The 26,572-nt window shown below is 43.7% G+C and overlaps 4 protein-coding genes across 5 annotated transcripts; all 4 read right to left on the bottom strand.

The window, feature by feature from the left end:
- Positions 1-914: 914 nt before the first annotated feature.
- Positions 915-2,680, bottom strand: LOC127774560 (gallate 1-beta-glucosyltransferase 84A23-like). Its single transcript, XM_052300819.1, has one exon. The coding sequence runs from the start codon at positions 2,617-2,619 to the stop codon at positions 1,144-1,146; it is 1,476 nt and encodes a 491-aa protein (XP_052156779.1). The 5' UTR covers positions 2,620-2,680; the 3' UTR covers positions 915-1,143.
- Positions 2,681-12,032: 9,352 nt separating this feature from the next.
- LOC127774430 (uncharacterized) lies at positions 12,033-13,531 on the bottom strand. Its single transcript, XM_052300673.1, has one exon. It carries the CDS (start codon positions 13,062-13,064, stop codon positions 12,537-12,539), a length of 528 nt encoding a protein of 175 aa, XP_052156633.1. The 5' UTR covers positions 13,065-13,531; the 3' UTR covers positions 12,033-12,536.
- A 4,158-nt stretch (positions 13,532-17,689) lies between these two features.
- On the bottom strand, positions 17,690-22,149 carry LOC127773690 (65-kDa microtubule-associated protein 3-like). 2 transcript variants are annotated; one of them, XM_052299827.1, is made up of 13 exons: positions 21,928-22,149; positions 21,738-21,831; positions 21,439-21,645; positions 20,560-20,808; positions 20,247-20,456; positions 20,011-20,166; positions 19,737-19,896; positions 19,153-19,304; positions 18,981-19,068; positions 18,815-18,888; positions 18,648-18,722; positions 18,359-18,560; positions 17,690-18,262 (listed from the first exon to the last, which is right to left on the bottom strand). In XM_052299827.1, the coding sequence occupies exons 2-13, from the start codon at positions 21,774-21,776 to the stop codon at positions 17,886-17,888; spliced, it is 1,989 nt and encodes a 662-aa protein (XP_052155787.1). In that variant the 5' UTR covers positions 21,777-21,831; positions 21,928-22,149; the 3' UTR covers positions 17,690-17,885. The 2 variants fall into 2 exon arrangements, with proteins under 2 accessions (XP_052155787.1, XP_052155786.1); XM_052299826.1 differs by having other exon boundaries at positions 20,560-20,799; positions 21,928-22,036.
- A 392-nt stretch (positions 22,150-22,541) lies between these two features.
- On the bottom strand, positions 22,542-26,061 carry LOC127773692 (ATP synthase subunit beta, mitochondrial). The gene is made up of 9 exons (XM_052299828.1): positions 25,489-26,061; positions 24,802-24,877; positions 24,609-24,697; positions 24,378-24,495; positions 24,188-24,291; positions 23,953-24,111; positions 23,592-23,816; positions 23,209-23,520; positions 22,542-22,920 (listed from the first exon to the last, which is right to left on the bottom strand). The coding sequence occupies exons 1-9, from the start codon at positions 25,948-25,950 to the stop codon at positions 22,807-22,809; spliced, it is 1,659 nt and encodes a 552-aa protein (XP_052155788.1). The 5' UTR covers positions 25,951-26,061; the 3' UTR covers positions 22,542-22,806.
- Between the last annotated feature and the right edge of the window lie 511 nt (positions 26,062-26,572).

Consider the following 26,572-nt stretch of genomic DNA (forward strand, 5'->3'; position numbering starts at 1 on the left):
CCTCCCCCCCCCCCCCCCCCCCCGCCCGCCCTATCTCTTTGGGCCATGTCTTATATGGTTCAATCAAGTCTATTTTACATCCCTTATCTCTTTGAGTTGCGCTTATATGGCTGGAATAAGTCTATTTTGCCTTCCTCTTGTTGGACTGGGCCATGCAAGAACAGCACGTCGTGCCAAGGAAGAGGCCCAGGCACGACCCAATAGGCGGGCCATGCTGCGCTTAGGCTGGGCCAAATCTCCGTGCCGTGGGCCGGGCCATCGGGTTGCAGGCTTTTTGGCCAACTATATCTAGTTCCGTGACTTGCTCCGCATGGTGAGGTTGTCCTTGAATGCGGTCCAGCTAGCACCTAGCACCGATAGCTTCGAATGGACTATGATGCTAGCCATATCCCACTCACGGCACTTCTCAAGGAGCTATCCGCATCCTACCGGTGCGTCATCGTCCTGCACACTGTGTGTGTATCTACACTGACATCAGTAAGAAGATCAGAGGTAGGCTACACATCGTCTCCTTATTCTTTCTGCCACGGTTTGTTTTGTCTCAAGCTTTGTCCTCTCTGATATTATGAGTTTCCGAAGAAGGAGGGAGAGAAGGAGGCTTGCCGGTGAAGGGATACACGCTCCTTCGTCGTGCCATCAAGAAGCCTCGCGCTAGTATTGAGGTAACAATTGATATTGATGGGGTACCCAAGTCTCGTCTTGAGTATTGTCCTAGTATCGATAGGTATTGATAGGTACCAACGGGTATTAGTTAGTACCTGTTGGATATCAAGTGGTACTAATAGGGTACAAGTTCTGATATCGATAGGTCTCAAAATCTGCTTGGTATCATCTCACCGGACGCGATCTTGTGGTATAGCGACCTCCCAATTTTTATATGATCTATTGTGATTTACGAAATTGAATTCGTATAATACGATGTAATCGTGTTTGACTTGGAGTGTTCAAACTTACATATTTTTACACCATTTTTTTATGAAAGCCTTGGAATCCTATAATAACATAGATTACACTCGACAGCAGCTTAATGGAGGAGTAGATAGATTAACACACGTCATAGCGTCAAGCCCCCACATGACCGTATATGGGCTGTGCTGATTTAGACAAATCAGCTACCACTAGCTGTATAGTCACGTCTATTTTTTAAACTAGGACCGGATTGACCGGCCCATTCTTAATCTGGATGTCTTGAGCTAATCGAGCTAGCTCCTTCGGTGCTTTGGACCGTCGTACATGGTCGACAAAATCCTGGAGGCTCCGATCCGACGAACCGCCGTCGGCAACCGCCGCCGCCGCTTCGTGCTTCCAATGCATCGCCCTCTTCCGGATCACCGCCGCCTCCGGCCCGCTCATCACGCGGTCGACGCACGCACGGAGCTCGCCGCCTGTCACCGGCGCCGGTAGCCGGACGCCGACCTTGTAGTCCTCCACCAAGAACTTGGCGTTGGCGAACTGGTCGGACCACCACGGGTACCCGACCACCGGCACGCCCGCGGCGAGCGCCTCCATGATGGAGTTCCAGCCGCAGTGCGTCACGAAGCACCCGACGGCGCCGTGGGCGAGCACGCGCCCCTGAGGGCACCACGCCGTGATCTTGCCGGCCTTGTCGCCGCCGGCGCCGCGGCACGCCGCGAGGACGGCCTCCGGCACGAGGTCGCGGCTGTCGTCGCGCACCACCCACAGGAACGGCCTGCCGGTGGCGACGAGCCCCTCCGCCACCGCCGCCGTCTCGTCGCGGCCGATGTTCACGAGGCTGCCGAACGCCACGTACACCACGGAGCGCGGCGGCTGCGCGTCGAGCCACGCCACGCAGCGGTCGTTGTCCTCGGCCCCTAGCGCCGGCGCCGGCGCGTCGTCGTCGCCGCCGCCGTTGTCATGGCCATGCTCCAGGAGAGGGCCGATGGGCGCGAGCTTGACCGTCGTGTGCACGCGGAGCGCGTCGACGGCCGAGCGCTCGAGCTCGTAGAACGAGTTGACGAGCACCCAGGACACCGTCCTCTTGATCGCCCCGACCTGCGCCCGGAGCGTGTCGCCCCACAGGCACTGCGCGTACTCGGGACGAACCATGAAAGGCAGCTCGTCCATGGCCATCACCGGCAAGCCGGGGAGCTCGACCGGCACGTCGGGGTCGGCGGCGGTAGGGAACGCCTCGGGCGACTCGTAGAAGTGGTAGTATATCGACAGCACGGAGCACGGCTGGATCCACAGCATGGCGCACGGGATGCCCATCCCGGCGGCGACGTCGAGCGCCCACGGCACGAAGATGTTGTTCACGACGTACGTCACCGGCCGGCCGGCGTCGGCCTGGCCGTCGATGAACTCGGCGAGCGCCGATGGCCCCACGGCCGTGACGTGCGACAGCATGTCGTTGGGCGACAGCTCGTCGCCGTCGCCGTCGTCGTCGTCGTCGCGCAGGTACTCGAAGCGCAGTCGGCCGAGCCCGACGTCGGCGCACGCGCCGTCCTCCGGCACGTCGCGGAGGCGGCCGGCGGCGGCGGCGAGGCGGACGGTGGTGAAGGTGACGAGGAGGCCCGTGGCGGCGAGGCGGCGGCCGAGGCGGAGGAGCGGGTTGACGTGGCCCTGCATAGGGAAGGACACGAGGAGGACGTGAGGCTCCATGGACGTGCGACTCGTGTCGTGTGTCCCCTCTGAAACCTAAGGTTTGTAGCGTTGTGTTGGAAACACCGCAGGTTTACTTGCTAGTTCAGCTGCTTGTTTGCGTTCGGTCGATATATATATAGGGAAAGAGGCATCTTTGTGTGAATAGCGGCGCACTGTGCCCACACTTGCAACAGTGTTTGAAATACCGGCGTCGTCTAATTATTGGATTTGTTTAATATCTTGCCAATTTATCATATAAAAAATTAAGCCATAATTTAAAATTTTAAGAGTTGCCAGGATAGTTAATTAATTAAAGGGCATGTTTGGGAGAGTTTCTAACACTGCAGCTTCTCCTGCTAGAAATTCCTTCAAACAATATTTTATCCTAGATTTTGAGAATATGTAATTGTAGAGTTTAAAAAAGAATCAAAAACTAGAAGCTGGGAAACCATTTTTTTTAGATTCTCATCAGGTGCTTTTCAGAATCTTAAGCTATCCCAAATACAGCCAAATACTATAAAAACCTGTCGAAACAAATATAGTAATTTTTAAGTTTGAATGTGTACATATTCTTCAAATTCATATGCTTCCGCCCGGCCGGCCGGTCCCTGCTCTGGACGGTTAATAGGCCGGTGGTTGTCTTGCATGCATGCAACACGTTAGTTGCAACACTGCCTCAGTGCCACTGTTCTTGCCGAATTTTCCACGTGAGTGTACTGGATCGGAGCATTGTTTTTCAATAAAACAACAGTATTCCTTTGCGAGAATTATGCGCATTTAATTTATCATATTGTTTGTAGGCTACTCTCTCTCCATTTTAAAATAAAATATAAAATATTTAAGGTTTATCTCCACGTTGAACATTTTCAAGTTTGAATAGATTTATAGAAAAAACCGCAACACAATTTTCAACATAAATTAAACAAAGTTTGTCTTAAATAAAACGTTTTTTAGTTTGATTAAATTTATAAAAAAAACATAAAACCATCTCCTACATATTAAAAAAAACATCCGATACATTAATAATTAACCTGTATCTAGGCCAACTCAAGTTACATCAGTGACATTAATTTCCTGATATACTTTCGACAATCTTATTATCCAAATAATTAGTCTACACAAATGCATGTCGCATTTCTCTATAGTTGATGAGTACGTATCAACTACCCTGTTTTATAAGTCGTTTAATTAGGACAGCGACATGGTCTCCAAAATACAACTTTGACTTCTTATTTTTATAAAAATATTTATTGAAAAGTGATATATGTATATTTTTATAAAATTATTTTTCAAGACAAGTCTATTCATATATTTTTTATATTTTTAAACTCAATACTTAAGAGTTGTCGACGTTTGATGTCACGATTCCGGTATTTGCATAGTATGGGGATCGTTGGTACTAGGGTATATGCGAGACTGAGGTAAAAGAGATGGAGACAGATATTTTTATACAGGTTCGGGCCCCTAAATTGTCAGGTAATAACCGTACATCCTGTTGGCCGAAGCCGGTATTGCTCTTATTCACCATAATCACACCAGTACAATATTTGGGGTAGCCTATCTAACTATTGTCGATATGGCAGTCTGAAGGTCTGACTCGTAGTGGGTAGTCTTCCTCCTCGAGTTCATGCCCGACGATATCAGAGACAGCGCTAAATCCCTACGGCCGGCCTCTGTAGGTACCAGATAGGGCTGATCCAGACATATCTCTGATGTCGATATCCAACGTCTTGTCTTGGCGTATGTTGGCTTGTATGTTGATCTTCTGTTTTGATCTATTGTTCCGTGTCGTCTATGGTGAGTGTTTATTGTCCCCTCTCCTCCTAGGGGGCCTTGTATTTATACCCATAGGTGTCCCCTTGTCCAAGTAGAACTAGGGAAACCAATATGGATACAATCCGAGTAGTTCTTTGTCGTTTCCATGTAGAACGCTGGTTGTCTTTCCTTATCCAGAACTCCTCCTATATCTGCAGGTTGCTTCCGTATAAGACATGGTATGTGGTGGGTCCTGCCGAGATTTAGTCAACTACTATTAGGTATGTGGTATCCATAACCCTGACAAGAGTTATTTATGATTTATATCAATGTTTGACTTAAATATTATCCTAAACAACTTTCTTTACGAGTACGGAGGGAGTATGCAGTTCATGCTGAGTCAGTGGCAGAACTGACGGGAGGCTGGCAGGGGCCATGGCCCCTCCCAATAAAAACAAAATTTTTTATTACCCCCATATATCATAGCAGATTCAGTGAACAAGCAACAGAGCTTCTCACTTTGTGTACATCTTTGGATCCAAGTGATTCATTCAGTTCATTCAACATTGATAAAGTGTGCTCTCTAGCTTCAAAGTTCTATCCTGATGATTTTTTAGAACAAGAGAGAGCCAATTTGAGATGTCAATTACGTCACTATGAACTTGATGTACCCACCAATCCTAAATTTCAAAATTTGACATATATAGCTGATCTTTGTCGTCGACTTTTACAAACTATTCGCTTTTATGTATTACCAATGCATGAAAAAAAAGATAAATTGCTAATTTTTTGAAATGTCAAAAGCCTACTGGCCCCCCTTTGATTTTCTGTCCAGCTCCGCCACTGTGCTGAGCGTGATTATTGACCACGTGGACAACAATAAGTACCTTGCGGATGTCCAATCAATAGCGCGAAAACAAATATTTAAATCATCGTGAATCATTTCTCTTTCTACGCACACTCGCACCAAAAACAATCGGTGCTCTTCGCGAGCACGTAAATGTGTGTTACGTATATGGTAGATTTCTGTTTTATCTTATTTTTATACATGCAGATCGAGGAGAGTTTTCCACGCACATATATAATCGCGAAGTCCTCAGTTCCTAACTATACCTTAAGTTTATTATTCTTTTATGCATGCAGACCAAGGAAAAGAGGTGTTAGCTCTTACTCCCTCCTTCTCAAGATATAATCATTTTTAGATAGTGTTAAGTCAAATCTTTTTAACTTTGACTATTAATAGTAAAACATTTTTAAAAAATCAAATCATGTAAAATTGATGTTACTAGATTTATCATTAAACAAACTATAATAATATGTAAAACATTTTATTAAAAACATATTATTTTTATACATGTTGTTGGTCAAATTAAGTAGCATTTTGAAGACTGTGTTGAAATAAAAAAATGATTATATTTTAGAACGGGGGAGTAGGTAACATAAAACTTATTTTTTCCGATTATATGGAAGATATATATACACACACGGATCATCATCACATATGTACACATATAACATGACTCTTTAACACAAAGCTCCATATACGAAGAATCTAGAGTAAATTGGTGAACCCTACTATGGGCCTGTTTGGGGAGCTTCTAGCTGCTGCAGCTTCTCCCAGAATCAGAAGCTGCCCCAAACAGTCTAGCTTTTGGTCAAAATTATGAGAAGTTGTATATGTAGAATCCAGAAAACAAAATAGAAGCCAGAAGCTGAAAAACCCAGCTTTTTCAGATTCTCGTAAGCTGGCTATCAACTAGCTACTTCTCAGAATTTTAAGCTCCACTAAACATGACCTATATTCTTAATGAAAGGGCACTTGTGTGTATATAATTGTAGGCATCAGGATTCAAATAATAGCATATAGTGTTATGTGTCAATGACTTCACCATTATAACTCTATTGCTTTTTCATATAAAAGAAAACTTTATACACGCTCAATTATATATAGAAAGGATAAATAAACAAGTCAAAGAAAAAAAGAAAATGGGTAAAAGGGAAGAAAATGTATATCTGGTATATCATCTCTGAATAACATGTGGATAGTATAACTTACAGCTAGCTTTGCTGGCCAAATGGCTATATGATAGTTTAGAGATAGAGAGAGAAGAAAAAAAAAGCTTACAAAAATATTTTTCAAAAAGAGAATCATTTGTACAGTTTTTTTAATACAAACTTTAATTTTATGAAACTTGTGTTGGTTAGAGAAAAACCAGTTTAACCTAACGTAGTACTTGATCTAGCCTAAAACGTACTGGAATATTTTTCACAACAGAATCATTCGCATAGTTATTGTGCAAGTTCCACGAATCCAAACTTCAATTTGTATCAGCTGAAAGACATCCCCCATTTAAGATAGTACTACATCCATCTTTTAATAAAGAGATAAATAGTACCGTTAACTCTTCTGACCATTCGTCTTATTAAAAATTAAAGTACATCTGGTAAAAGATTCTTTAATTGTGAAACATATCGTAACGAAAAAACTAATACTTATCTTTTCAGTAGAATAAATGGTCAAACATCATTCAAAAGTAACGGTGTTTGTTTATTACAAGAAGAACAGGAGTACTCCGTGGTAGTTTAGCCTCCACATGTTTGCTGTCGACAGTGAGATCGAGGGCGGCCGGACACCATGCACGAGCTTATCGTTCCATGCAAGGATCGGATCAAACTTGGTGAGGCTGAGGCCTGGGCGAGCCCTCAGAAGTCAGAACCATGCATGCACAGATCAGATCGATCAGCCTCTGTACTCTCTCTGTCCTAAGAAAAACTAATTGTTTAGATTTATAGTACTAAGAGAGATCATATTTTTTTTAGGTTGGCTTTTTTAAAGACGGAGGGAGTACGTACTGATCCTGTTGCCGCATTGAAGCGTACTCATGTGTACCATGTGGCATGCAGTCAGTACTCAGTACGTACTGTGTCTGAATCGAGCCTGTACACATGCTCACCTCTGTGGTTGTCCACTTGGCCATTTCCAATGGCGCATGTGCTGCGGTATTGCTGCCCAATTCAACCCGGACCAAAACTTGAATTTCAAATTTTAACTTTACAGTTGATTTTGTTTCGTTCATCGTGTTTTGTTTTTCATATTGACTTTTAGCATGTGTTTAGTTAGAGGGACGCAATGGTTAGGGTCAAAAAAAAAATTGGCGGACTAATCCAACCATCTTGCTCTCTTTCACTGACATGTAGACTGTATCATGCTACAATTCCTTAAAAAAAAAGGAAGTTTTTGGGTTTTTATGTTTTCGAGACCATTTCATTTCTCATGCCAAACATATAGATGGAATTATCCCATTGAAAAAAAAGAAAGATGAGGCTAACCCATCCCATCTCATCTCTTAGCATGTGGGTTTTGTTTGGAGATGAATTGGAATGGGTCTAAATCCCTTTTTTTTATAGATAGGATGATCCTATTATCCGTTTGGTACGAGGGATTGAGTGGACCTGTTTTTTAGATAGGAGGGTGTAGCTCATGTGTCAGTGAGAAAAAGGAAGTAGATTGGTCTACCATTTTTTGAAGTTTGAAGCTGGCAGATCTTTGAAAAATATTCCTTTTCGAGACGCTCCAACCCAACAATCTCAAAAAATGGTTTGACCCAACCCAACCCAGCTCATCCATTGAACCAAATATATGCTTAATCCTTAAGAATATATACATAAAAGTTTCACCTATAATTTTTTTATGTATCAATAATAATATATGGTTTATAATCAGCAAGTTGTACCGATAATGGCCAAACAGCAAGGTTAGTGCACATTCTAGAGTCTAGATTGCAGATCGAGCTGGGACTCTGGGAGAGGATGACACAAGTGAGTGCAAGTGTGCAACATTGGCCGCACTGCCGAGTCCTGCATGTTTTGGACCAAGGAACCGCGAGGGCGGAGGCACGGCGACAACGCACGGGGACAGCGACACGGGACTCGTCACGGACAGATGGAGCCCGTTCGCCATCTGCGCGCATCTGATCTGCTTCAAAAGTTCCAAAGCATTGGTCGGATGTCCTTTGACTTGTAGTTTCCCGCCAAAGCAGAGCCGTCTTGTCATCTTTGCAGTGATCTTATCTCACGATCAGCTGAAAGCTACTGTCGTCATGCAAAGCTTTGTGTCAATGTGTGGACTGTGGAGCATACCAAATGGCCCAAGGGAGACAAACTGACAAAGCAACTTTCTAATCTCTTAGAGGTGCTAGCGTTTGAAGTATAGCATAGTACTACCTCTATTTCAAAATGTAGTTATCTACTCTCTCCGTCCCAAAATAAGTTATCTACTCCCTCCGTCCGAAAATAAGTGCGGTTTTGCACTATTCACGTTCAACGTTTGACTGTCCGTCTTATTTGAAATTTTTTTATGATTAGTATTTTTATTGCTATTAGATGATAAAACATAAATAGTACTTTATGTGTGACTAATTTTTTCATTAATTTTTCAAATAAGACGGACGGTTAAACGTTGGACACGGATATCCACGGCTGCACTTATTTTAGGACGGAGGTAGTAGTATAAATGATTGGATGCCTTCTAATATTATGAAACCAGACATGCGTCCTGTTCAGATTCGTAGTATAGGTTGTATCCAATCGTATAGTAGGTAGCTACATTTTAAGACGAAGATAGTATGAAACAACCATTAGTTATGTAATGTTATCGTCCACTAGCATCCTAACGCGATTGGCTATAACATAGTAGAGAAGATTGTTATGCCAAGTGTCTTTCCGCACCACCATATATTCTACACACTTTCTTCGTCGAAAAAGAAATAAATTTCAGGCTGTGAATCTGAGCAGTTGTGCTTATATTCGTTATTTACACACAATTTTTTGCTGGAATGGATTTTTTTTTACAATATCCAAGCAAACAGAGTTTGGAAGAGACTTTTATTTCCCCATAAAGATGTCCAACACAATAGCTATACTATCTAACCAGTTCTCTTTCTGAATTTAACAGAGCGCTACAAACTCTCATAATGCCTAGCACAAGAATCGGATTATCCTGTTGAGCTTAAAGAAATACTCCTATTTAGGACAATCCCATTATCTACGTACAGAAAATAAAAACTTCCAAATTAATAATCCATTTCAGAAGAAGCATCTATCAATAAGTTGGGTAACATTATGTGGTGGGCGAGATTCTATGGCGTGGACAGTAGTCGGAGCATCCAATCCCTTAAAAATCGATCGGTTGTCATCTCATCCCGTCAGAGTATCTTCTCCATTCCCAAATCAGACGGATGATTAATTAAACTGACGGGTCCGCGAGCCTCGAGCAGCCGCTATCAACTGTGCAGTTGACGTAACATGTTCCAGTTCCAGTCTTCCAGATAGCTAACGGGGCCGAAAGCCCGAAACGCCCTGGGCCGTCACACCGAGGTGGCCGCTGCACCGGCTGTAACGTGTTAGAATAAGTTCATTTGAGGTTTTTTAACTTGTCAACAAATCCGATTTTCATTCTTCAACCGAAAAACTAGATACAACGGGTCCCTCAACTATTAAAACCGGTGCAGATGAGGTCCCTCGGAGGTTTTCACTGACGTGGCACTTACGTGGCTAATTTAACTCGGTCTTCATCTGACGTAGCATTGACGTGGTACTTACGTGGCAATTCGATCTAGAAAAATAATAAAACCCATGGGACCCACATGTTAGTTTCACACACAAAATAATAAAAAATAGTGGGACCCACGTGAGCCCCACATGTCATCCTCACTACTCTCCTCTTATCTCTGTCCTCTCTCTCTCTAGCCGGTTGAGCGGGACGGGCGGCCGACAGAGCAGGTTGGTGGCAAGAATAGACTGAGCACGTACGCACCCTGCTCCTCTCCCATCAGAGAGATTGAGAGAGAGGATAGAGATAAAGGGGAGAAAGAGGATGACATGTGGGGCCCATATGGGTTCCACTATTTTTTATTATTTTGTGTGTGAAACTGACATGTGGGTCCTATGGGTTTTATTATTTTTCCATATCGAATTGTCACGTAAGCGTCATGTCAATGCCACGTTAGATGAAGACCGATTCAAATTAGCCACGTAGGATTTACGTAAGCCAAAACTGCCATCTAAACCGCCGAGGAATCTCATCTACTCCGATTTTAATAGTTGAGGGACCTGTTGTATTTGGTTTAATTTTTTGGTTAAAGGACGGAAATCAGATTCGTCGACAAAGTTAAGGAACCACCGATGAATTTATTCCTAACGAGTTTCGTTGCAAAGCAGACACGACAACCGCACGTACGGCCCGCGCAAAAATCACGGGCCGAGAGCCTAACAAAACCGCGCGCGACGCGCTCCCCGCAAATCTGCCAGCGCGCGTGCCCCCGGCCCGTTCATCTGCTGCGGATGGAGGCCGCGAAATTGTGCGCACCCTACGCTACGCACGCACGGGATAATCCCCGCGCGTCGTCGGCGTGCGTACTGCTCGTCCGCGACGCGCGTGCAGGCTTCTGACTCGAAACCTGCTGCACGCGGCCCGTGCAGCGATGCGTACCGCATAGGCGCATAGCCACGCAGACCGGCACACGGGCCACGCACGTACCTAGACGAAATCCAACTCGCCCCGTGGCCTGGCCGTGCACGAGCGCGGCTGACTAGCCGCCTACTCCGAGTCGAAACACGGTTCGGCGCAGCGTGAATATTTCGCGACACGTTTTTGCGCCTCAGCGGTAAAACGTAAAAGAGCCAAGGTATGCACGTAGCGTAGCTGCTACGACGACCCCGGATCAGCACGAGGACCATCGCGCGGTTTGCTTGCCGATTTCGTGCTGATTAATGCCGGGGTTTTTTTTGCCTATTTCGTGCGGACAAGAATGCTTTTCTTCGCCTTGTACACGAGACATTCTGTCCGCCGAGAGAAAACCATCTGTCTGCGTTGCTTCAGGTACCTGTTTGATCACCCCTCCTTTGCTTTCATCGATCAATCTTCACCTCCTTGCCCTGTTTTCAGGCGCACTACATTTTTTTTCTACAAAGAAATGCTCATTCATATATCAAATTAGACAGCAAATGGCTTTTATGTTACTCCGTACTGCTGATCGAATTGTCTGAATTTTATAATCGCCTGGTCTAGGTATAGGGTAAACGAAAACGCGGCAGCAGTTCAATAATTACAATAAAAAATAAAAAATATATATAGGACAAAGAAGTTATTTTTACGTTGGAAAGAAAGTCTATGAAATCGACACATCGATGCTTTTCTTCCTAAGGTGAAAAAACAAGACAGTTTCCTACTAGGATGTTATTTGAAGTATTCACACCGTTTTTCGAATGTCCTTTTCGTAGTTCGTACTAAATTTGTAAGCAACGAGCAACGATCGGTAGGTTTCATTTTCTCTTTCCCGACAGTACAATATGCTATCTTCTCGGCCCTATTCGATTATACATTATTGAGCGAACTACTACCGTGAATTATTTATTTTTGAAATAAACTTAATAATAACTAAAATAAAGTGGTCTAAGACTCTAATTAATTTAGTACAATATAGTTTTTTTTATATAAAACTTAGTTTCGTTTCAATAATCATGAATATATATTTTCGTTTCAATAATCATGAATATATATTTTCTTAAAAAAGAACTCTAATCAAAACTGATGTTTGGTTTATAAATTTACATAACAGAGATAGACGAACAGTACTTCTGTAAGAAACATTATTGTGTGTTTTTTTTCTTTTTCTTGCACATGAGAACTATTGCCACACTTTAAAGTGCAATATTGCACTCTTTTCAAATGTTGGGATCAGATTTTAGTAAATCATCATTAAAAATATTTAAAATAGACAGAAATGGTACAAACTCTATCTATCGTACCACTAAAAAATCAAATCAAGATTGAAGAGCAAAAGATAAAAATAAAAAAGAAATCTTTTATTGTGATGCTCAATTATATTCACGGTCCATTCATTTTTCTCAAAAGCTTTTATATAGTGTTCCAATTTGGGATGCATGGAAATAAGCAGTAAAATGGATAACTCGCTTGTGCTTGCACCCAATCATTTTTTTTAAAAAAGACAATCCTGATCTACGTGTTCTTGATTTCTTTACAAAAATTCACTGTACATGTTTCTCTGTTTCATTACATATCTTTTCCAATTCAGATCTCAGAAAAGATAATAGAAACAATATCGCACATAAAAGAGAAAATAAAAAAAAAGGTGAGCTGCTGGATAAGCTGTATAATTTTAGTTTGTCGACATGTAGTTCTCCTCTTGGATGGTCTCCAATGTTGGCCTCCGTGAGCGCGCGCTGCTCAGCCGGTGCTTGTACACGTTCATGTCGGCGGCGACCGCCTCGTCGTCGACCATCTCATCCAGCCGCAGCCTCGGCGCCGCGTCCTCCGCCTGCAGCGGCGTCGGCGGCGGCGCCACGACCGCGGCGGCCACCTTGGCCGAGCGCCGGGCCTCCCTGGTGGCCACGGCGGCGAGGCGCGCCATGTCCGCGGGCGCCAGCGGCGTGCCGAGGCGCTTCATCGGGAACGTGGCGTACACCGCGCCGAGCTCCAGCTCCTCGTCGGCCGACAGCGCGGCGAGGCGGGCGCCCACCCGCGCCGCGCGCGCGTCCGCCAGGAAGTGGCCCGGCGCGTCCATCATCAGCTCCGCCGCCGTCGCCGGCAGCGCCACCTGCCTCACCCCGCCGTCGTCCGGCAGTATCACCCTCGCCCCCTTCCCTCCTGGCACCTTCGCCATCGTGCACGACAAGTAGTTGCCCATGTCAAGAAACCAGCAACGGCAAGGCCACGAGCTCACAAGCAAGCAAGCCAAGAAAACGAAGACGTCGTCGTTGAGCTGCGAGAAGAAGAAGAAGTGGTAGTTTTAGTTGGCTGGATTCGGGTGAAGCCGCGGATTATATAGGAGGCGCGCGGGCTTGGGAACGCGTGTGGGGGAAGGTGACGGTGATGGGAAGCGAGAGGAGAGGAGACCACCGGGAGAGTGGTTTGTTGGGTTGGCGATGGATCGTGTGGCGCGGGTGTGTTCGTCCGTGAGCGCGTGTGTGTGGCGTGGGATGATAGCGCGGGCGGGTGCGGTGAATTGCGCGTGGCGGCGAGAGCTGGCTGAGCCGCGAACGCGGTGGTGGCTTTTGGGTTTTGCCGTGGCTTGGGTTGGAGTCGGAGAAAGTGGTTCCGTTCCATTACCATTCCGAGGTGGCTTTATCCTTCTCCACGCCGCTCGCGAGGGGCGGCTGGGGGGCTGCAGGTAATGTAAGGGGCTAACCCGCGAAATCCACTTATAGACTAAAATAAGCTGTAAATCCGCTTACTTTGATCTATAAGTGAGTTCGTGGCTGACCCACCTACACCCCCTGCACCTATTTGTGCAAGTAAATTGCACATGTATAAACTACGTACACCGAGTGGTGTGGTGCGTATGCAAATCTAGGCGATAACCACTGAGGGATGAAAACGGTCATGGAAATTCCTGATCGACCGAGCTCCTTTTTTATAAGGGGTACCGTTTTTGACCGTATCGTTTTTTTCTATATATAAATTTTGTTTTTCTAATTTCTTTCTGTATCGTATTAATGTCGGCAGTGAGTAGTTTAATTGATAAATATGATCAATTACCATGTCAATTGAGCATCATTTTTTAAGAGATGCTAACGATTCTGATCATTTCCGAATTCCGACCGTTTTCACTCCCAGTCCTTTAAAAATAACAAATTAGTATAGAATGTGATATATTTTATTACTATGAATCTTAACTAAATTAAAATATATATGCATTAGGTTAGTTAATTTTTGAAACGGATTAAGTACCGAACCACTAACCGGTATCATTTGTTAAACATTGTGTCAATATATACTCTTAGTAATGTTTTTAGTTCAGAACGTTCCAATTTTGTTTGGCCGGCACGAGTCCGGTCGTCGACATTTCATCTTTGATTAGTTCCTCTGTTGGACTGGGAGAGTAGGAGTACTCTACCTTCTATCTCTTGTTTTTATTGGAGTTGGAGGTCATTTTCTGTGGACTGCTCTATCATCAAGAGTTCGGCTGGTCAGTCGACATCTCAACGCTGGCCTTTTACTCCACAATTTAAACGTGTGTCCAGACTTCCAGTACTCGCTGCTGCCATTAGCCCATTTACCTACTGCTGCTGCCACTAGTTTACAATCTGTTAGTCGCTAAGATGGAGAGAGTGTTAGGTGATGGATATATGTGTGTGCAGTGGTGGCGCCCAGTGTACTGCTCTATCAACAACAGCTTGGTTGGTGCTTTGAGGTGTCTACTCCGTGTTCAGTGTTCTTAACCATTTCCGGTTAAAGCTAGATGCCCTTTCCTTTGTTACTTTACTGATCTACTAATAGCTAGAGAGAGACAGTGAACACAAGATGTTTTTTTTTTTCTTTTCAACCATGGCCACCTGTCCTCCCAAAGTTGCCTTGCTCAATTAGCGCATATCCAATTAATTAGTGCGTCACTGACACGGGATCATCATCTACCTACCAAGATGAGGTAAAACCCCGTGTAAGTTCGCTGAAACCTACCAAACTATCAACCTGGATAAATAATTAATCGACTGGGTAAAAAAATGAGATCAGTCGATCCAATATGACCAGTTCTACCAAGCAAAGTCTTCACTAATTAAGCGTAAAACTAGTTTATGGCGCCTGGGAGATCCAGAAGAAGCCTGAACCAATGAACTGACAGAGCGGGTCTTCTTGCGAAATAAACAGTACTTAGTTTGATTTGATCATCAGTTTGAGAAAAGGATAAGTGCAGGTTGACCTGGGAAACAGGACGAACTTTTCGTAGTATTAGGCCGAGTTTAGTTCCAAACTTTTTCTTCAAACTTTCAACTTTTCTATCACATCAAAACTTTTCTACACACATAAATTTTTAATTTTTCCATCGCATCGTTCCAATTTCAACCAAGTTTTCAATTTTAACATGAACTAAGCACACCCTTAGCTGACATTGATCCTTTGGCTCAAGAACATCGCCGGCGAAGCTGCCCAGAACCTGCAGGAGTGAAGTGACGGCGATGGCGTGAAAGGAATAATGAATAATTCAGGCTGAGCTAGCACACGCTGTGTGGCCGTGTGGACTGTGGAATCAAACAAATCACGTTCTCGAGCGACGAACCCTAATGTGGTTTTGTGTGGTGTTAGATCACTGCAACCAGATGGCAAACGACCAGTGACTTTTCTATGCATGTTGGCTTTGTGAAAGCTGTTTGATAAAAAAAATATATAGATGCTGCACCGTCATTTGGAACAGAAGTGTGATCTGTTCAGGGATAGTTGACTTGAGGTTAGTCAACGATGTGCCTTTAAATGATGTTTCTGCACTTGGAAATAAGGAATTATTGTGTGGTATCTGCTTGTTTATTAGTATATGCTCCATGTTAGTCACGAACAAAATGTATTGTTTATTTTTTTTGAAATCAGATCAAATATATTGACCCGACTTTTGGAGAAAGCCCAAAACACCAAACAGAGTCTTTTACATCTTAAAGGAAACTAAACTGGTTGGGAATTCTAGCTTACAGATATTCTGCACAGCAAAACATCAGACAGCCATCAACATCAAAACCGCACCCACTGGCTAAAATTGGAACTACATGGATGCTGGTAAATCTCTGATTCTAAGATGATTAAGCTTCTTCAGGATCGCCTCACACCAATCACCCAGCACTGCTTGTTCCTCCTTTCCTAGCAGAATGCCCCATTTCTGTGCAAAAGACAAAGCTTTGTAAACAGTTTGCAGAGGAGAGGAAACCAAATTATTTTCAAACACCCAATCATTCCTAATTATCCAGAGAGCCCAACAGACACACCCTAACAGGAAAATCCAGAGTCTATGTTCTTTCTTTTTATCCCAAACCCTAACCCAATCCTAGAATTGGCAGGATGAAACTGAATATTCAGGGCCTCTTTGATAACACACCAAACAAAAACTGCCAAAGGGCAACAGAAGAGAACATGGCTGGTAGTTTCAACATTACCACACAATTTACAGAATTTATCACCCCCCTTCCAGTTCCTCTTAACTAGTTGTTCAGCACAAGGTAACCTCCCTTTCCCAACCAGAAAAAGGAAATGCTTGATCTTGAGAGGGAGCTTGCATTTCCAAATCTCCCATAAATCTACATCCCTTATACCCCCAAAAGTCAAGATCCTATACATAGATTTAGTAGAAAAAACTTTTTTTCTTATTATGAGGCCAGACAATTTGGTCATCTCCTTCATCCAAACAAAACCCCTGAATGAGTTGCTTCAATTGGGAAAGTTCAGTTTCTCTTTGAGAGTTCAGATTTCTTCTAAATTCTAGATCCCAGTCTCTCCCATTGAACACTTCACTCACAAGAGCCCCTTACTGGTAGCTGATCTCAAAAAGGTCAGGGAACCTAATTTTGAGAGGAATATCACCACACCACACATCTTTCCAGAAAAATACATGATTTCCCTTATGAACATGTTTCTCCACAAGTCTTTCAACCCAAGTCTTGCAATGATGCAGCCCTTTCCAAAATTGAGAGCCTCCCATAGCAGAACTGCTAAAGAAACTAGCATTGTTCAAATACTTCTTTCTGAGAATCTCTATAACATTGAACAATGTATTGTTTATTTGAGCATGAACACAGGAATTTCAGGGAAGTATTTTTTAGAGTGAAATTTCAGGGAAGTTTTAACAGCTAAGCTTGCGTTTATTTCCATCCAAAGGTGCGCAGGGAACTCTTCCCGGCACATAAAACGAAGCAGGGGATTAACACATGATTAATTCAATGTTAGTTAATTTTTTTTAAAAAATAGATTGATATGTTTTTTTAGAATTTTTTTAAAAAATACAGTATTTAACAATTTAAGAAATGTATGCGCAGAAAATGAAAGAGGTTAGCAAAGAGTACTCATTTAAGCCTTTAACTCGAAGACAAATTTTAGCTCAACTTTTGGCCTATACGGAATTTCAGGTTTATAGTATTCTGACTTGCAAACCAATGTCCCGGATCCCTGACCTCTTTTGCAGGAAAATCCAGGTGAATTACGATATGAACAAATTGACAGCTGCTTGTATTATAGCCATAAATTATCTGTCTAGCTTTCTTATTGCTTTCAGACATGAAGTGTGTCATCTGAACGCGATGCAAATATCAGCATCAGTGCATCACCAGGAACTGGCCTGCCTTTCATTTACTTGAAATGATTATTGACTGAACTCCAAGGGAAGTTACCTGGTTGCTTTGTGAAACTCTAGTTCACCGGCCGCATCTTAGCTTTCTTACCACAACGGTAAAAACCTCTTTTCCAAATAACAAACCACATCACCTGCACGGCTGCACCTGCCAGTTCAATTCATTGTCTCAGCCACCTAATGATAACCATCAACATAGCGAAGAAAGGTAATGGTTCACATCATCAGGTGACAAGTGCCAGCAGTAACAAGGTAACTACTTTAACAATGGGATGAAAACGTAAAGTATGGTTATGAATAAGGCCGACTGCTGTCGACCTACACAAGTCTCTGTAACATGAGAAATGCTATCAAAGGTTCAGACTTTCAGCTACACAATGGATGTATCAGCATCCTTGACAGTCAAGCCACTTGTGCGGCAAGATAGACTGCAAGACGCTTCTCTTCAAATGAGTACTCGGTGTCCTCTTGTGAAGTCAGCTCCGGTTCGTCATAAGAGAGTACAGAAACAGCTTTTGCGGTAAGAACAGGCGTCACTGCCATTTGCATATGAGGGCTCACTGTCATCGGAGTCGTAGGAACTGGTGCAAATGTCTTGGGAGTCCTGTTCTCTTCAGTACCACCAGTGGAGATTGGACGCACAGGAGATGAGGATATGTTTCCAGGTGTAATCTGAGAGAAGGGCTTCCGGGGTGTCTCCATCTCAAGAAGACTGCTCGAGTTGGAAGATGGAAATAACTTCCTGATAGGGAGACCAACAGTGTCTAAACCTTTATGACCTGAGTTTATTTTTGAGATCAGAGATAGTCAGATCGTACTACATACTAAGTAAAAATTTAGAAATATTGCTTCAGATATATTTAAGTCGAAGTTACCAGGGGAAGGAGTGTTGATATCTTCCGTTTTCTTGGCTGCACGAATAGTCTTTGAATGAAGTATCTCTGATTTAGGAGGTTGAACTCCAGGTGTGGAGTTTCTGGGTACCTTCTTAGTGCTGTGAGATTTTGAAGAGCTTGGCTTTGATCCATAAAGTGCCTCCTGCTCAGCTTTGCGTTGATCTTGAAGCTTCTTTTGATCCTACAATTACTCAGATTTCAGATCTCACCCACGTTACCACGTAAGAAGATGGTAACAAAAGCACACAAATTAGGATACAGCTAGTACCCTTTGCCTCTTCCTTTCCTGCTCTTTCTCTTGACGAACAACCATGTATTCTTCAAGCATCAATATAAGTCGGACCTGCAAACATTGTACGACACGAGTTTTGGCAATTCTCAAAACTGGCTTTGTAAATAATACATAAAATAAACGGCATGAATAGAGAAATATACGCCATCATATGTGAACTCATTGCCTCTTTCAGTTTCCCAAGCTCTGGTTTTTGTTTCAAGAACATCTACCATTCCTGTCCACAACACAATAGCAGCAAATCAGGAGCAGAAATGATAAGAAATTAAGAATGAAAGCATAACATTGTGTTTAATAATTGATTGTCACCTGGAATCTTGCTAACCAGAACACGCGCTTTTTCAGCCCTCTTAAGCATAATGTGTGCACCTCTCCCAGCATTATACCGGTTGTCATCCTGATCATGTCATGCGGACACCGCAATCAGCAGCAGGTGCGGAAAAAAAATCTTTTCATATAAATTGTTCTGATAGGACAGTACTTTGTTGTAATCTTCCAACCAAGCCTCTTCCTCACGTGCATTTAGCCACTTCTCAACTCGCTCGAGAATGTCCTTCCTGCTAAAAGCTTCCTCTTTCACTGTTGAAATATAAGCCTCAATTTGCTCGAGCAACAAAGAGGGATCAATAGCCCCTGAAATGGAAAGAGTGAAGACATATTTTGGGCAATAAAACATTTTACTAAATAAACAGCATTAACAGCTTAACACACATGACACATCCTCTCAACGGAAAAAGGAGGTAGGAGGATCAATTAACTGAAACTACCTTCAAGAACTTGCACAGAAATCTAAGGGTGTGTTCCCGGATGCCCCTTTTCCCAACTCCTCTCTTTCTCGTTTTCCGCGCGCACGCTTTTCAAACTGCTAAACGGTATGTTTTTTGCAAAAAAAAGGTTCTATATGAAAGTTGCTTAAAAAATCAAATTAATCCATTTTTTTTAAAAAAAATAGCTAATACTTAATTAATCACGCGCTAATGAACCGCTCCATTTTCCGTGCAGAGGGATCCGGTTGGGATCTAGGAAAAGCGAACACACCCAGGGAATCATTCCATAACATATTACCTGCTTCAATGGCCTCAATTGTGAACTGAGTTGCATAACCTTCCTCTCCAACTAAATGTGCCCGTCGTCGATGTTCTTCTAGTTCTGTTTTCTTCTTGAGAACAAGCTCCTTCATTTTGCTTGCTTTGTGCTGTTCAAGCCTTAATACCTCAGCTTCCACCTGGATCAAAGAATATCATGTCCTCTGACTCTAGTATCATTATCTCAGTAGAAAACAGAAAATGACAACCACAAGACTCACGAAAGCAAGTTCTCCAAAAGATCATTAACTCACATAGTTGAGGAACTCAATGGAAAGGGTGTTCTGTTCTGTTAATTCAGCCTCTGAAGCAGCAATATTACATGTTATATTCTGGTATGCCTGCTGCTCTTCAAATGGCGTATCCATTAGATTCCATAGTTCTAGCAAGGTAGATGCAAGATCTTGAAGCTGGCAGAGCTAATACAGTTAGTTGAAAGCAGATATATACCATTTGGACATTCCCTGAATTGAAATAGTAAGATGCAGACCTTCTGCATCCTCTGCATTTTTGTTTCACGAAGTCTCTGAATCGCCAATGCTAGCATCTCAATTGTAGTGTTGCTTATATTCCTTGGCCCTTCAGCTTCATCAAGACTAGGGTGTATTTCAGATATTGTTTTCTTGAAGTCGACACCAAGTACTACACATAAAGAATGTAAAGTCTTCAAATATTCCATAACTTGCTTTACCATCTCACCCTATCAGAATTCAGAAATTTAATAACTGAATCAGAATACATTAGAAAATAGAAATTGAAAAGGAATTCAAATAATACATAGAGCTAAAGGCTTCAAGAAGAACCTTCTCCTTTTCAAGGGACTTCAGCTCCACCCTTAACTCTTCAAGCTTTCTTAATGATAGATCAGATTGATCCACAGACACTTTAAAAGGGTCAAAATTTGCTGGCCTTATCTCAGATGAGATCTTCTTTATCCTTCCTACGACATCAAGAAACTGGTTCCATCTTTCAACCTTCTTCCTCTTCATCTCTTCTAGGTATGGTAATATTGCACCGAGCTCATCCCGTAATCCACATGCTTTCTGATTAGACTGATAAAACAATCAAAAACAAAGAACTAATTACTGCCTTACTGGTAGATCCTATTTCGCTACAGCATACTTCTACCTTTCAAGTTGGATAACTAAATAATACACATTAAATGAGCCCATCTGTGACTGTAATCATATACTACCTCCGTCTCAAGATATAGCAACCAGTACTAGATGGGATATAATCTAGAGGGTTGTGCTCCTTCCGGCTATTGGGTGTGGCAACTCCGTGGCATGCACAACAATATAAGTCATTAGTGCATGATTAATTAAGAATTAATTATTATAAACTCAAAAATTGGGTTTATTTGTTTTTTAGAATAAATTTGTATGCAAAAAGTTTTTGCAAAACACACACTGCTTACCAGTTCGGAAAATATGCTAACGGAAAATGATGAAGTTACCATGCTTGAATACAGGCGAAAGGTAGTATACGAAGAACATATGAATTCATAGCCTAATAATACTTCGATAATATCACAATACAATGGTGGGTAGTGTTTTTGAATCGGAGAAACGGCTAAATTCTGATGCGCCCCAAACCATTATAGTACCATAACACAGTAAATCGTATCAACCATCAAAACATAAGCTCTTAAACGACAGAAAACAGAAGCAAAAGTGACAGACCTGCCTGACGTGGACCGTCGTCTCGCCCATGGCGGAGCAGATGGCGGCGAGTTCAGCTTCAGATTGAGCGATCGCCTGCCGCAGCTGGGCGCGGGAGCGGTTCGCCTGGTCCACCTTCCTCCTGTACACCTCCAGGCACTCCTGCTCGAGCTCCAGCAGCATCCTGTCCCTCGCGGCCTCGGGCTCCCCGATCTCGTCCCAGATGACCTGCAACCACGAGCGATCTGAATCAGCGAGAGACCAACAAAACCTGTCACCGCCATCGCGGCAACAGCAGATCAGTCGACAGCGAGGCGCACCTGGAGCTCGTGCATGAGGGATCCGCATATGGTCTTCATCGGGAGGAGGCGCTCCTTCGGATTGCCGCTCCTCGTGAGGACGATACCACGCAGCCTGCAGGGGAATCAAACGGGGAGAGATTGATCGGCGTCAGAATTAGGGTTGGCACGATCAACCAGCAGTAACGCCTACGGCCTCGAGTTCACTCACCAGTCTCGGTGGCTCGGCTCGACGGAGGGCGATACGGGAGGCCGAAACGAGGGCACCGCTGCGTCGTCCTCGGCGGCGGCGGCGTGGATTTGGCCGGAGACGGCCGCGCGATTTTGGGGGAAATGATGAGGGATTGAAGAGAATTGTTCGAAACAACTTGAAAATGGGAGGGAGAGGGGGAAACGATTTTGGATCACCGGATTTGGGCAGCACAGGCTGATAGATATACTGGGCCGGGCTAGTCACTCTTGGGCCTTTTATTTTGAATTGGGCTGGAGATGGAAAGTTTTACTGATATGGGCCTAGGCTAAACAACTCATAAAGCTGTTGCAGATTATGCTGAGTAGTGAGTAGTGAGAACCAAACTAGAAGTAGAAGTACATAGTGGGGCAGTAAAAAGAGTTAATGAAACAATTAAAAATAATTTATAGGTAAAAATTTTGTATCTGTATTACGGTTTAAAAGCTAAGGTTGAGAAGTTGACTATAATGAAAAATCCTAAAATCAATTTTACAATTAAGCACAATCATTCTGATTGCAAATTCTTCCGCCGGAGAAGCGAATAGCCACAACCAAAGCATGGATATGGAAATAATAAAGAAAGAATTACCAACTAAAAACAAGAACTCAATGATCCTATGCTTCATGGATCTGCATTATAAAGGACACATGCTTTCGAAGTTCCGAGTACTTTTGTGCAGCACAATACAATGTCACTGCGGTTCCTTATTAGGGGTAAAAGGAGAAAAAGAAGACAAAAAAACATCGCTCATCAGAAGATGTCACCCCTGCTTGTAATCACGTCCTGGCTACAGAACGGGCATATAGAAACCAGAATCCAAAAATTTAACTTGTACAGAACTTAACAATGAAGAGATCTTATGAAGCCGACTCCTTGGCGATCTTCTCAGCTTTAGCAATGACTTCCTCAATGCCTCCCACCATGTAGAATGACTGCTCGGGAAGGTCATCATATTTCCCATCCAAAACACCCTGCACATCAGCAGAAACTTTAGCAAAGAGCACACAAGCAAACATGAATATACATTACTAATAAGCATAATGAAGTTCTGTAATATCGCGTGTCTACAACTACAGATCTAGCAAAATGTGTTACTGAACAAAGGATTAAAAAAGTGTAGATGGATTGTACTGTCTGGTAAAACTAGTGTATTCTTGCAGGCACATACTGATTCATCAATTATAACCCCAAAAATTGCAAAATACTGTAACCGTAGTGGTACTGAACTCCAAAAACTACTATGCATATTCAATTCTGACCTGGAAACTGTTGACGCTCTCCTTCAGCTCCACGTACTTCCCAGGAGCACCCGTGAAAACTTCAGCCACATGGAAGGGCTGGCTCAAGAAACGCTGGATCTTCCTTGCGCGAGCGACGGTCAACTTGTCATCTTCACTGAGCTCGTCCATACCCAAAATTGCAATAATATCCTGAAGATTCTTGTAGTTCTGAAGAACCTTTTGGACACCACGAGCAGTGTTGTAGTGATCCTCACCCAACACATGGGGGGAGAGCATTCTGGATGTGGAGTCCAGAGGATCGACAGCAGGGTAAATACCAAGCTCAGAGATCTGCACAGATAGCAAATTCAAGTCATAATGAGGACATTATTAACACGATGTATTAGGTCAGTTGGACAAACCTGTCGTGACAACACAGTAGTAGCATCAAGATGTGCAAAAGTAGTAGCAGGAGCAGGATCCGTCAAGTCATCAGCAGGCACATAAATAGCTTGGACAGATGTAATGGAACCCTTCTTTGTAGTTGTAATTCGCTCTTGAAGTCCTCCAAGATCAGTAGCAAGAGTTGGTTGATATCCCACAGCAGATGGAATACGTCCAAGAAGAGCAGACACCTCAGAGTTCGCCTGACATCAAGATTCAAGATTAATCAAAACCATAACAATGGGACTTAGTAGAAACACCTACGCTACGTATACTACTAGTAATTCTTTTTTATGCAGAGTAGAAATACCAAAAGAAGAGATGTCTTGCATAAATTACCTGAGTGAAACGGAAAATGTTGTCAATGAACAAAAGCACATCTTGTCCTTCGGCATCACGGAAATGTTCCGCAACAGTCAAACCGGTCAACCCAACACGAGCACGAGCACCCGGGGGCTCATTCATTTGCCCGTAGACAAGAGCACACTTGCTTTCACTCTGCAACCAAAATTGATATATAAGTAGCTTGCACATGTGTGCGTCCCACAGAAAATAAGATATCAACTAAAATTACCTGTTTGTCACCTAGCTTGATGACACCACTTTCAATCATTTCCCTGTAAAGATCATTACCTTCACGGGTACGTTCACCAACACCAGCAAACACAGAGAAACCACCTGGCAAACAAATCATCATCAGTCAAATAGAACAAGTGACTGAAATTTGAACAATATCACACATGAGACTATGTATAGATGCATACCATGGGCCTTAGCAACATTGTTGATCAACTCCATAATAAGGACAGTTTTGCCGACTCCTGCACCACCAAAAAGACCGATCTTTCCACCTCTTTGGTAGGGCGCAAGCAGATCCACAACCTATAAAATTAAACCAATGTACAGCAATTAGGACTCTAAATCATGGTTGCAACTATTTACCATTCAAATACTTCAGATAACCACAGGATCAGACAAGGGTGGGACAATTATACCTTAATTCCAGTAACAAGAATTTGCTGTTCTGTGGCTTGCTCAACAAAAGCAGGCGCCTCACGATGGATGGGAAGGAAGTGGTTCGTTGCTACAATAGAAGTCAGCATCAATAACAAAACATAAATAAGAACTGGACACACAAATTCTTAAATAACTATGAATAATGAAGACATGGAACATATAGTAACTTACTTATGTCACCCTTCTCATCAATTGGCTCACCAATAACATTCATGATACGTCCAAGCGTGGCCCTGCCAACAGGAACCTACAAAGAATAACTTCCAAGTCAAAAACATAGTAGAACACATTATATATGATTAGTTTCAACTTCCAAGACAATGCTACAGATACAAGGTTCAGCAACTCTAATTATAATCAGAATTTACACGAATGCATCAGCAGTTCTCTGAATTCAGTAATGCCCATTTTATGCTAAACAATTGGCAAGGGTATTAAATAAACAAAAACTGGAATGGATTCCTAGACTATGACGACAATTTTCATTCAAGCAAACAGTGGAAAAGTTATACCAACCAATGCATGTTAACCTCACAATACGCCAATACGGAAATGCAACACTGGTGAACATAATGAATTCTAATAGACTCTAGATGACCACCACAAACCAAAAGGCAGCACTTTATAGGGAAAAAAAAGTCAATTTCTTCACTAGCACGAACAGACCACCACAAAGCAGCCAACAGTCTACCGATAAAATGAACGAAATGGAAGGGAGATCGCTCGCCACTCAGAACTGTACACCTAGATCAAATCTGACAGCAGTAGATCCACATTTCGTCAGATCTGGTCGGAGACAACACGAAATGAAATGTACGATCGCAAACAAGGATGAGAAGACGGGCGGGGGGGCATTACAGTGATTGGGGAGCCGGTGTTGAGGACGCGCTGACCGCGGACAAGCCCCTCAGTCCCGTCCATAGCGATGGTGCGCACCATGTTCTCGCCAAGGTGCTGCGCCACCTCGAGCACGAGGCGGATGTTGTGGTCGAGCACCTCGAGCGCCGTGAGGATGGGAGGCAACCCCTCGTCAAACCGCACGTCGACGACGGCGCCGATGACCTGGCACACCTGCCCGACGGCGCCGGCGCCGGTGAACTCGTCGGTGATCTTACCTCCACCCGTGGCCTTCCCCGTCGCGGGCGCGGGAGGCGTCGCCTCCTTCGCCGCGGCGGCCGTGGCGTACGCGGCGGCGCGGTTGAAGAGGTACCCCGCTGGCGACGGTCGGTGGAGCGGCCCGCGCGGGCGCGGGGCGGGCGAGGCCCCGCGGAGCCTGGAGGCGGCGCGGACGAGGGAGGAGAGGGCCCGGCGAGTCGCCATGGCCGGGAGATCGCCGGAGACGCGGGGCCTGGATCTAGGGTTAGACTTTTTTTTTTTTTTGGTTGCGGCGGCCTCCGCGAGAAGGGAGGAGGAGAGGAGGGGAGCGGAGTGAGGAGGAGGAGGAGAGTGGGTGCGGTGGGTGGTGGAGATATCGACGTGTGGGGGGATTGGCGGGTGGACCCGGTCTACGGGAGCCCGAGAAGCGTGGAGGAGCGGGGGTTGTGTGGTGCATGGTGGGCTCAGTTCATGGAATGGATTGCAATTTTTTTGGGGATCCATTTGGTAGCTTGATATTGCAGCTGGAAATCTGGAATATGTAATAGTGTTCCTTTTTTTTTCTTCTTTTTTATTTTGGGCTGTCAACTGTCATTTGGCACTTTTTAATGGCATTTGATTTTTGCTATGTTTTGATGGTGACAGAGGATTTCGGTTTTTATTGAGTAGATGATGACAGCAGATGATTATTTTGAACTATTATAAGTTCGAAAGTCGAACTAAAACTTTGCGTAATCTTCGATCAAGCCGTCATGTTTAGCTATTTTCTAGTCCAAATTCGTGGTTAACTTTGGTAACAGCATCTTGTTCGAGGCCTGTAACCTTTTCTTTTTTAGAAAATCGAGGC

Source organism: Oryza glaberrima, chromosome 5, assembly GCF_000147395.1.
Source record: "Oryza glaberrima chromosome 5, OglaRS2, whole genome shotgun sequence".
Lineage (NCBI taxonomy): Eukaryota > Viridiplantae > Streptophyta > Magnoliopsida > Poales > Poaceae > Oryza > Oryza glaberrima.